The sequence below is a fragment of the Nicotiana tabacum genome, chromosome 4 (genome assembly GCF_000715075.1).
Source record: "Nicotiana tabacum cultivar K326 chromosome 4, ASM71507v2, whole genome shotgun sequence".
NCBI lineage: Eukaryota > Viridiplantae > Streptophyta > Magnoliopsida > Solanales > Solanaceae > Nicotiana > Nicotiana tabacum.
Genome location: NC_134083.1, coordinates 64,841,219 through 64,851,620, shown reverse-complemented (window position 1 = coordinate 64,851,620; position 10,402 = coordinate 64,841,219). Strand labels below are relative to the sequence as shown.

General features: G+C 39.0%; 1 protein-coding gene across 6 annotated transcripts; it reads right to left on the bottom strand.

Moving 5' to 3' along the window:
• Positions 1-5,872: 5,872 nt before the first annotated feature.
• On the bottom strand, positions 5,873-9,197 carry LOC107807160 (uncharacterized). Of its 6 annotated transcripts, none has more exons than XM_016631490.2 (5): positions 8,915-9,197; positions 7,204-7,296; positions 6,741-6,814; positions 6,506-6,632; positions 5,873-6,433 (listed from the first exon to the last, which is right to left on the bottom strand). In XM_016631490.2, exons 2-5 carry the CDS (start codon positions 7,204-7,206, stop codon positions 6,158-6,160), a joined length of 480 nt encoding a protein of 159 aa, XP_016486976.1. In that variant the 5' UTR covers positions 7,207-7,296; positions 8,915-9,197; the 3' UTR covers positions 5,873-6,157. The 6 variants fall into 6 exon arrangements, with proteins under 6 accessions (XP_016486976.1, XP_016486974.1, XP_016486973.1 ...); XM_016631488.2 differs by having other exon boundaries at positions 9,027-9,197; XM_016631487.2 differs by having other exon boundaries at positions 7,204-9,197.
• Positions 9,198-10,402: the final 1,205 nt, after the last annotated feature.

Sequence of the window (10,402 nt, the reverse complement as noted above, 5' to 3'; positions counted from 1 at the left end):
TTTATGTAAATACGGATATACGTGTAGTGTATATGTTTGCATGTCTATTCGTGTTGTTTCGTCACACAAACCTAAAACTTTGTACGGAAACTAAAATTGTGACAAAATTCATTGATAATTGGAGGGTAAATTTTATTAAGGTCATCAACTTAAACTTTGTAACAGTTTGTGTTGCGAAACAAAACGAGCAACTTTTCCAAATGGGGGTAAATTTATTCAAAATAAACTTTGTAACACAAAGGTCAGTTTTCTTTCTTTGTGTAACATAAAAGTCATTTTAGTATAGCTTAATTAATAAAAATATAAAAGTGACTGAAACATATAAATTTTGGCCCAAAAATTGACGTGGCTATTCTAATTCTCTAATTAATTTATTAAAATTTCACACAAAGTCATATTCTAAATTTTGGTCATTGATGTTAGCAAGCTTTGATGATAACGAAAACTGCTGATCATATTTGAACCTACAAACTAAATGCAAATCTTAATGCTCATATTTGTAAAACTAGCACGGACTAGCCAGTTTTCGGACTAGAAATTGAAAAATAGTCTGCGTTTGCAAAGTAATTGAAAAATAGCCATTATTTTGCTGCAATACGGAAAGTTCCAGCATAATATACTGGAGATTGGTGCACTTGCGTATGAAGTTCCAACATATTTATGTTGAAACTCCAACACATGAAAAGTTCTAACATAATATACTGAAAATTGGAGCACTTGTGTATGAACTTCCAGCATATTATGTTGGACCAATATATTATGCTGGAACTCCAGTATATTACGCTGGAAAATCACTTGTAAAAAAATTGAATTCTAGTATATTATGCTGGAATATTTTCCGGATTTTGAACAGTATTTTCGTTTAAATTTATCCTTACATGAAAAGTGACTAAATTTTGATTACTTTTGAAATTGTGGTTATTTTTCAATTACCACTTGTAAATCTGGCTATTTTTTAAATTTCGCCCTTTTTAATTCACTTTCAAAATCACCAATTGACGTACAAAAGACTAAGAAACTAAAAATTGCTACTCATACTTAAACTCACTTACAAATGTGTCCATTAAGCAACATCAACCCAAAAATACTGCTTAATAAGTAACCTATATAAAAAATGATTACAAATTTTAATTTGAATGATCATGGTAAAATTTACACCCGAATGGATAGTGTAAACTATATAAAAAATGATTACTGAGCGTCGAACTTGATTTTCTCCTCATATATTATATTCGGAGCATATAAGTTAGATATCTTATTAAAATTGTGAATTATCACACTGTACTACGACTTAGTAAATAATAAATCCATTATTTTATTCGAAACTTTAACCACTAAAAATATCTTGTAATATTACGTTACGAATCTTTTTGCCATTTTTAAGAAATAAATTATGTCAAGGAAGAATTATGGTTCCCAAATCAACATGTCGAAACATGTTAATTTTGTAAAGAAGCAAAATACAAATTAAGACAATTTAAAATTTTGAAGTGCATATTTCAATTCCTTCGATGTTTGTACCTCTTCCCCACTCCCATATTTACTAGAGCAACAATACTGTCGGCGACTGCTGTTTCGTCGGGCAGCAACATCGGCCCTTTTCCCTCTTGCTTTTCTTCTTCATTTTTAATCCTTAGTTGCGGGTAACCCCCTCCCCCCCCCCTCTTCTGCTCCTTTCCTGTTCGTTCCCTCTTTCTCCTCGTTCCCTTCTCTTTGTGTTTTTTTTGCTACGGCTAGGACTTCATCAGTGGTAGCGGTGACAGCCTCTCTCCCCTTTGTTTGGCTTCATGGTGTTTTGTGTATATTTCAGGTTAGGGTCGGTGGATTTTGGGCGGCGAACGGGACATGCGTGTGCAAACAGTGAAGAACAGTCCGGGAAACTGTCAACAAGGGGTGACGCGGGAGTTGGACGTGCAAGGAGGTCACAATATTGCCGTGTATACCAAGACAATTCCCAGGTTCTAATTACGGGAGTTAGTACCTCCCGTTTTCCTATTTCCCTTCGTTGTGTTAGTTAAATTGTTGCCATCTTAGTTTGTATTAGTTTAATCGCCAAATTGGCATGCCTGTAGTTACAATATATCTTCCTTTACTCTAGTCTGTTGTTTACTTTGTGTTAGTGATTTTCTTTAGTCTGTCGTAGGTATAGTGGTTGTGGTCTGGAATGGTCGAGTGAGGTCATGTCCTCGGGGGGAGCGGGGGTGGGAAGGCAGGCAAGGGAGGTAAGGGGAACAAGGGTGCCTATACGTTGAGAATTGGGTCATGGAACGTAGGTACATTGACGGGTAAGTCTATAGAGTTGGCAAAGTTCCTCCGGAAGATGAAGGTCAATATAGCGTGTGTCCAGGAAACTAGGTGGGTAGGGTCTAGGGCGAGGGATGCGTACGGTTATAAGCTTTGGTACTCCGGAGTCCGGAAGGGTAAGAATGGAGTGGGTATCTTGGTGGATGGGGAACTTAGAGAGTCGGTGGTTGAGGTTAGACTGGTGAATGATAGATTGATGACTATTAAGTTGGTGGTTGGAGAGTGCACCCTAAACATCGTTAGTGCCTATGCGCCACATGCGGGTCTGGATGAGGAGGTTAAACGGCGATTCTGGGAGGGGTTAGATGAGATTGTGCGTCAAGTACCGCCTACTGAGAGGCTATTTATATGAGGGGATTTCAATAGTCATATTGGTTCGACCGCAGGCGGCTATGGCGAGGTGCATGGAGGCTTCGGTTTTGGGGAGAGGAACGGAGGAGGTACTTCGCTGTTGGACTTTGCTAAGGCTTTTGGGTTGGTGATTGCGAACTCTACCTTTCCGAAGAGGGAGGAGCATTTGGTTACTTTCCAAAACGTTGTGGCGACGACTCAGATTGACTATCTCCTCCTCAGGAGGTGTGACAGAGGGTTGTGCAAGGATTGTAAGGTTATTCCGGGTGAGATACTCACGATGCAGCATAGGCTCTTAGTGATGGATGTTGGTATTATGTTAAAGAGAAGGAAAAGGTCTGACCGAGGACGACCGAGAATCAGGTGGGTGCCTTGAGATAAAGCCCAGGAGTTGGAGGGGCAGTTGTCAGCTATGGGAACCTAGAGGAACGGTGGTGAAGCGAGCATTATGTATTCGATGACAGTATACTATATAAGGGAGGCTGCGAGGGGTGTTAAGGACCTCAACGGGCGTCTCTGGCAGGCACAAAGGAGACTGGTGGTGGAATGAAGTAGTCCAAGCTAAAGTGGAAGCGAAGAAGGCAGCATACCTAAAATTAGTAGGGAGACCAAGTAAGGATAAGAGGAGAGTGTGCATGGAGTGGTATAAGGTAGCTAAGAAGGAATCTAAGATGGCGGTCACAGAGGCTAAGACTGCAGCCTATGGCCGTATGTACAAGGAACTGGGGGAAAATGGAGAGAAGAAGTTATTCCGGCGAAGACGAGAGAGAGGAAGGCCCGGGATTTGGACCAAATGAGATGCATCAAGGACGACGATGGTATAGTATTGATGGAAGATACATATATTAAGAGAAGATAGCAGACTTACTTTCATGAACTTCTGAATGAAAAAGGGGATCGGGATATTGTGTTAGGTGAACTGGAGCATCCCGAGAGTCAACGTGACTTTGGGAACTACAGGCACATCGAGGTTGAGGAGGTCGTGAGAGTTATGCGTAAGATGAGTATGGGCAGAGTGACTGGGCCAGACGAAATTCCAATTGAATTTTGGAAGTGTGTGGGCAGAGCAGGCTTGGAGTGGCTGACTGGGCTGTTTAATATTATTTTTAGGACGAAAAGGATGTTGGAAAGGGGGAGGTGGAGTACGGTGGTTCCGTTGTATAAGAACAAAGGTGATATCCAGAGTTGTAACAATTATAGGGGTATCAAATTACTAAGTCATACCATAAAAGTATGGGAGAGGGTGGTTGAAGCGAGAGTGAGGAGGACAGTGTCTATAACCGACAACCAGTTTGGGTGCATGCCGAGTCGTTCGACTACATAAGCTATACATCTTATTAGGAGGTTAGTGGAACGGTACAGGGAGAGGAAGAAGGATCTGCACGTGGTGTTAATTGACTTAGAGAAAGCATACGACAAGGTTCCTAGAAAAGTTCTCTGGAGATACTTAGAGGCAAAAGGCGTGTCGGTTGCCTACATTTGGGCAATTAAGGACATATATGATGGGGCTAAGACTCGGGTTAGGACTGTAGGAGGCGACTCTGAGCAGTTTTCAGTTGTTATGGGGTTTCACCAAGGTTCTGCACTCATCCCGTTCTTATTTGCACTGGTGATGGACGCGTTAACACATCATATTCAAGGGGAGGTGCCATGGTGTATGTTATTCGTTGATGACATAGTTCTGATTGATGAGTCGCGAACCAGTGTAAACGAGATATTGGAGGTGTGGAGACAGGCCCTTGAGTCTAAGGGTTTCAAGTTGAGCAGGACGAAGATAGAATACCTGGAGTGTAAGTTCAGCACTGAGCCGAGAGAAGTGGGCGTGGAAGTGAGGCTTGAATCACAGGTAATACCAAGTAGTGGCAATTTCAAGTACATTGGGTCGGTTATTCAGAGGGGAGGGGAGATCGACGAGGATATCACACACCGTATTAGGGTAGGGTGGATGAAGTGGAGGTTAGCATCTGGAGTCTTGTGTGATAAGAGAGTGCCACTGATACTCAAAGGTAAGTTTTATAAAGCGGTGATTAGACCGGTCATGATGTATGGGGTTGAGTGTTGGCCTGTTAAGAACTCACATATCCAGAAGATGAAAGTAGCAGAAATGAGGATGTTGAGGTGGATGTGCAGACACACTAGGATGGATAAGATCAGGAATGAAGATATTCGGGAGAAGGTAGGCGTAGCTCCCATTGATGACAAGATGCGGGAAGCGAGGCTCAGATGGTTCGAACACGTATAAAGGAGAAGCCCAGATGCTCTTGTAAGGAGGTGTAAGCGGCTGGCTTTGGAGGGCACGAGAAGAGGTAGAGGACGACCTAAGAAGTATTGGGGAGAGGTGATCAAGCAGGACATGGCGAGGATTCAGATTTCCGAGGACATGATTCTTGATAGGAAGTTATGGAGGTCGAGTATTAGGGTTGTAGGTTATGAGGTAGTTGAGTCTACCTTACTCCGTACCTTTGTGAGGCTAGTATGATAGGATTTTTGCCGATGTCAGCTAGTGACAATGTTGTGTCTTACTACTCTTTTGTTTTCCATAGTGTCGCGTCTATGTACTGTCTGTCACTTTTGCTTTGCATCTACTTTCTCATTTCCGTGATGTTATTTTTCCTATCGTTTCTATTGGTGATACTGATATTGTCTCTTTTCATTTTCTTGAGCCAAGGGTCTTTCGGAAACATCCTCTCTACTCCCTCGGGGTAAGGGTAAGGTCTGCGTACACACTACCCTCCTCATACCCCCACTAGTGGATTTCACTGGGTCGTTGTAGTTGTTATTATTATTACATTACGAACCTTTTTTAAGAAATAAATTATGTCAGGAAGAAATATGGTTCCCAAATCAACAATGTCGAAACATGTTAATTTTGTAAAGAAGCAAAATAAATTAAAGACAATTTAAAATTTTGAAGCGCATATTGCAAATCCTTCGATGCTTGTACATACTGCAATCTTAAAAGTTCAAGAACACTGTCCTCGTTAACTTGAAGGACACAAGATAACTTAATCACATCACTAATATAGCACTCCTTGATCTTAGACGTAGCAACTAGCATCTTAGTGACTACTGCCTCTTAATTCTAATGCTAATATCTCGTCATATAAAGTTTGACATTTGATTCACAGTCTGAAGAGAAACTATGACAAAACGGAGGATATTAATCTCAAGGACAAAACTGAGGAACTCCTCACCGTATGTAATGCATATCTTGATGTTTAAAACCATTAAAGCTTTGACTTTCACATTCAAGTGCGCAACAAGAATCAACATATCCGAAATTATCGTTTGTCAGGTTACTAACAGGAAAACAAAGTTGATATCACTCTGCACGGAGGTTTATGAATATGAGAATATCATCCTCGCATTTTCTTAATACAATCCAAAGATATCTATACTGTAATTCTGAGGATGGAAAAATTAGTAGGAGTCTGTTTCGGTGATGAGGGCAAGAGAACTTCAACGGACTTTAGCAGTATTGTCAGCTTGACATCATCTGTCATTAACTATCGGAGAGCTTGTCTGCTGTTTTTGGTCTTTTTGAATTCTGGTTCTCTTCTTCCATGGCCTTCAATTTGTTCTTAATTGCAGCTATTTTGGCAGTCTTGCTCATTTGCGCCGAAGAGCCAGCAACAAAGTTTGATTTACTCGTTTCACCACCAGCTCCAAAAGAGCTTTCAGCCCCTTCCATAAAATATTTCTCGCTGGCAAGCCTAACAACCAAAGGTCGCCCACAGACTAATTTTCCATGCATCTTCTCCTTGGCCAATACAGCTTCCTGCATGCTCACTTTAAACATAGAAATCAGAACCTACTCTCATTGAAGAGCAACTGAGATTCTGCAACTTACCTCTTTAGTGCTAAATTGGACAAAAGCATAACCACGTGGCTCCCCACGCTTAGGACCACGAGTGTGCCACAGGAAGTCTTCAGCTACAATCTTCCCATAGGGGGAAAACATCTTAATAAGAGCAGCCCTGGTGTAAAGAAATAATTAATTAATCAGGTGAAGCAAGTTCTCGGCAATATAAGTTACCAACGGTACAAGTTAACCAGGGAATTCAAATGCAGAGATCTATCCTTACTCCGATATTCTAAGATCAAGGTTTCCGACATAAAGTCTGCTTTCAGACTTATCATCCAAAGAGTTAATAGGATCCTGCAATAACATTAAAAACAGCCAATTAGCAGTTTCCAGAATTACTGTTACAAAAGAAGCATTCTAGAGTAACTTATATGACTAAAGGCCTGCAGTTATACTTTTTTCTGGAAATCTTTAGGCAGTGAATATTCTGTAGAACTTCTGAAAGCAGATGCTCTTTCAAAACAATGTCAGCATAAGCCAAATGTTTATAAAACTGAAACTAAATGGGCCACATTAGACCTCTCTGCCCAATCAGAAGTCACTGTGAAAGTATGATGTATTCCCCTTCAGCCCCTAATTGAAAGAAAGAAAGTTTTCTTCTGCTGTTGATGCTTTTCTTGTGGTGGTTCTTTTTTTTTTTTTGGGGGGGGGGGGGTGGGTGATGGTTATATTGTAGACTGTACCATGCAGGGCAACAGGACCTGGTAAACTACGAAGCATCAATCCGCAAGCAAAATCGAATATTTGGTGTCTAGAGTACAGCGGCCGCTTAAGACCTGCATTTAGAAAGTTAGTTTTAGTTCAAAATATTCCAACAGGTAATATATATTTCTTTCACTTCAGCTGCAATATAGGTGAGCATGAAGTCCATGCACTCTTTCCTTGCATTGTCACCATCGAAAGGAGGATAAATTTCATTTGAACTTAAGAACTCAACACAAATCATTTTGCTTAGGCGTGTCAGATAGAGAAGATACCACCAAAACCCACCCCTCCTTTTCTTCTCCCTTCTCTCTCTTAACTCAACTCAAACAGAAAACTTCTTATTCTCCGTATTCATTCTCTGATTTCCAGTGATTCCAATTGTCTTAGGGTCTACCTAAAAGCAAAGGCATCTTTCCCACGCATCCTATTCTAGGGAGACAAGAGAGAATGGCAGCCAAGTTCACCGTTTAAAGCACTGATTTCAATTATCATTCAATTCCACAAAGGCCTCGAATATCTAGGTTCCTCTCACCTCCACAGAACCCCACCTTGGTCTGGGATAGACGGAAACAGGGTCCCTACTTCACCTTTGGACCATAGATGAAAAATGAACAACTTGCCCTATGAATTTCAAAGACAATACCAACTACATAGGATTACGGATTAGTCATGTTGGTATGATTATATATGATCCCGTGCTTAAAAGGAGTCATTTCAATCTTTTACATATTTGTATGTCAATAGAAAAATAGAGAACCTCTAGTATTAGAGAATCCCAAGCTATTGAGAATTGGAACGATACGGGTACAAGTGGAGTGAAATGGATAATACAAATCATAACGCCATATAGTTGTTAAAACCAATACCAGGATGTACCCCCATGCCATCTACCAAAAATAAGAAAGCTAGGGAGTGGATGGAGACCCAACTTCACCTTTGGGCCATAGCCCATGGATACCAACAAAAATAACTCGCCCTGCGATTTTAAGTAAATTCTCAAGACCCCATGCCATCTATCATTAAGAAAGATCTCATCCGCAGCCAATTGGTCTGTAGAAGCCTAGGGGAGGGGAGGTAAACTGAACAACTTTCCTGTCAAATCTAAAAATGAAAAATTGAACTCTCAAGAATGAATACCAGGATGTCCTCCAATGCCATCTATCACAAAATTAACAAATATCTCCTTCCCAGGCATAATTTACTAACAGTAAGATGCCATAAACCTTCATTTTCAGATCATGCCACTATCACTCTCCTGAACATGTTTGATATACATGAATGATTTGTCATGCACTGCTAACCACTCAATACAGAGACACAACTTCCCCTTCCAAATCCATCGCCATGCCCCTTAACTTCTTACACTTAGCTCTCAAGTAGCCTTTCATATTCCACATTGGCACTTCTTACACTTAGCTCTCAAGTAGCCTTTCATATTCACCAGTTTTGCTTCTATGTATCATAAAGTCGATGTCTGAATAGTAAACCCTAATTTAGTTTTCTAATAAAAGAAGCTAACCTATACACCCCACCCCCCAAGTTGGAACTCACATGTTTACAGGGAAAAAGCAGAGCTCGTAAATACCACTTCTAACCAACAAATTCAACCAGAAACATTCGGCATAAATCTAGCGTGTTATTCAACATCAAGACCCAGATTAAGAGAATTTAGAGGGAACATGATATTACCAATTGCAAAAGCTCCAATTGAATAGAGCTAGAGTATTCAACAAATCTAGCAGAAAACGGGAACCTAGGCAAACAAAAAGACAATGTAAAATGAATATTGAACTGAGTTTACTTGAATTTTTGCTGGATTATTTATGATGAACTGGAACCTGCTCGAAACCCCCCAAAGAATTAACACGATCAGAGACGATAACTTATTTTTTATCAAAAGATTTGTTGGTTGGGTTTGTTCCTCTTTTTCTTGTTCTTCTTCTAATCTCTGTTATCCGACGTTTGTGTAATGTATTTGGGTCAGTTCACGGTATGTTATATTACTGGGCTTTCTTCCAGTCAGCCCAAATTAGATTTTTAAATCAACCATCGGCCCACCAGCAAGCAGTCAAACTAAGAGTAATGTTGTTTTGTCATACAAGTATAAGAATTAACCTAAATAGCCGGCGTTTAAACTAAAAATAGTCAGCATATATATAATATATGTAAAATATGCATAACCTTGTATAATATATAATATATGTATATTAGCTATAAAAAGTAAAAATAAATCCAGACGATTATTTATGTAAAGATTTAAGGTACTAGTAGTTCTATGGTCACTTTTCAATATTGATGTTTCAATGTCCAAAATAAAAAAATCATTGGGGGTATAATTAAAGAATTTTATTATGCACAATTCTTTTATTCTAATTTTATTTTTCTTAATGAGAGACACCATAATTTATGGTCACTAAAGTCAAGGACACTTTCTAAGTGCAGCGAAAGAGGAAAGATAAGGACATCAAACCTCCGAACGAGAATGTCACTTTGAAATTTGAAACATGAAAGCATTAGAAACTTGGACACAAATAATTATCCAACTAATAGCATCTTTGGCCAAACTTTTTCAAACCAAAAGTATTTTTCAAAGTTAAAGTGTTTGGCAAATCTTTTAGAGGGAAAAAAAGTACTTTTGAGTAGAAGCAGGAGTTTGAAAAGAAATTTTGAGAAAAATATACTTAGAAATAGTTTTTAAAAGGTTGATCAAACACTAATTGTTACTCAGAAGTGCTTTTCAAATAAAGTAATCAAACACAAACTGATTCTCATCAAAAAGTACTTTTGAAAAAAAAAAATTAGAAAAATCAAATAGAGTATAAATCTCCTCCTCACATGCCTCTTACCCAAATTTCGATAAAGACAAACTCTTTGCAACTTTCTCACTTTAATCTCCACAGGAGAATGAAGAATTTGTTCATGTTCTTCGTATCAATTAGTCCATTTATCTCAAATTAAATTCTCTTTTATACGACCCTTAAAAATATTAATTAGAAGGATTTTTTAAGTTATTTTACCCATATTATGTCTTAAGATACAATCTATCTTCATTGAATATTTATTCTATTTATGTGATATCTACATCTTCAAGAACAATTACTATTAAGTATTAAGAGTAAAATGAGAAAAAATACGGAATTTTGTTTTATATTTCTTAAATGACAAATAATTTGAGAT

Bases quoted from the DNA above. Each gene is read 5' to 3' on its own strand.
- LOC107807160 (XM_016631486.2), bottom strand. From the start codon at position 6,826: ATGTTATTGCAGGATCCTATTAACTCTTTGGATGATAAGTCTGAAAGC. The intron at 6,633-6,740 runs GTAAGGATAGAT...TCTTTACACCAG, and splicing joins CTTGATCTTAGAATATCGGA to GGCTGCTCTTATTAAGATGT. The intron at 6,434-6,505 runs GTAAGTTGCAGA...GTGAGCATGCAG, and splicing joins TCCAATTTAGCACTAAAGAG to GAAGCTGTATTGGCCAAGGA.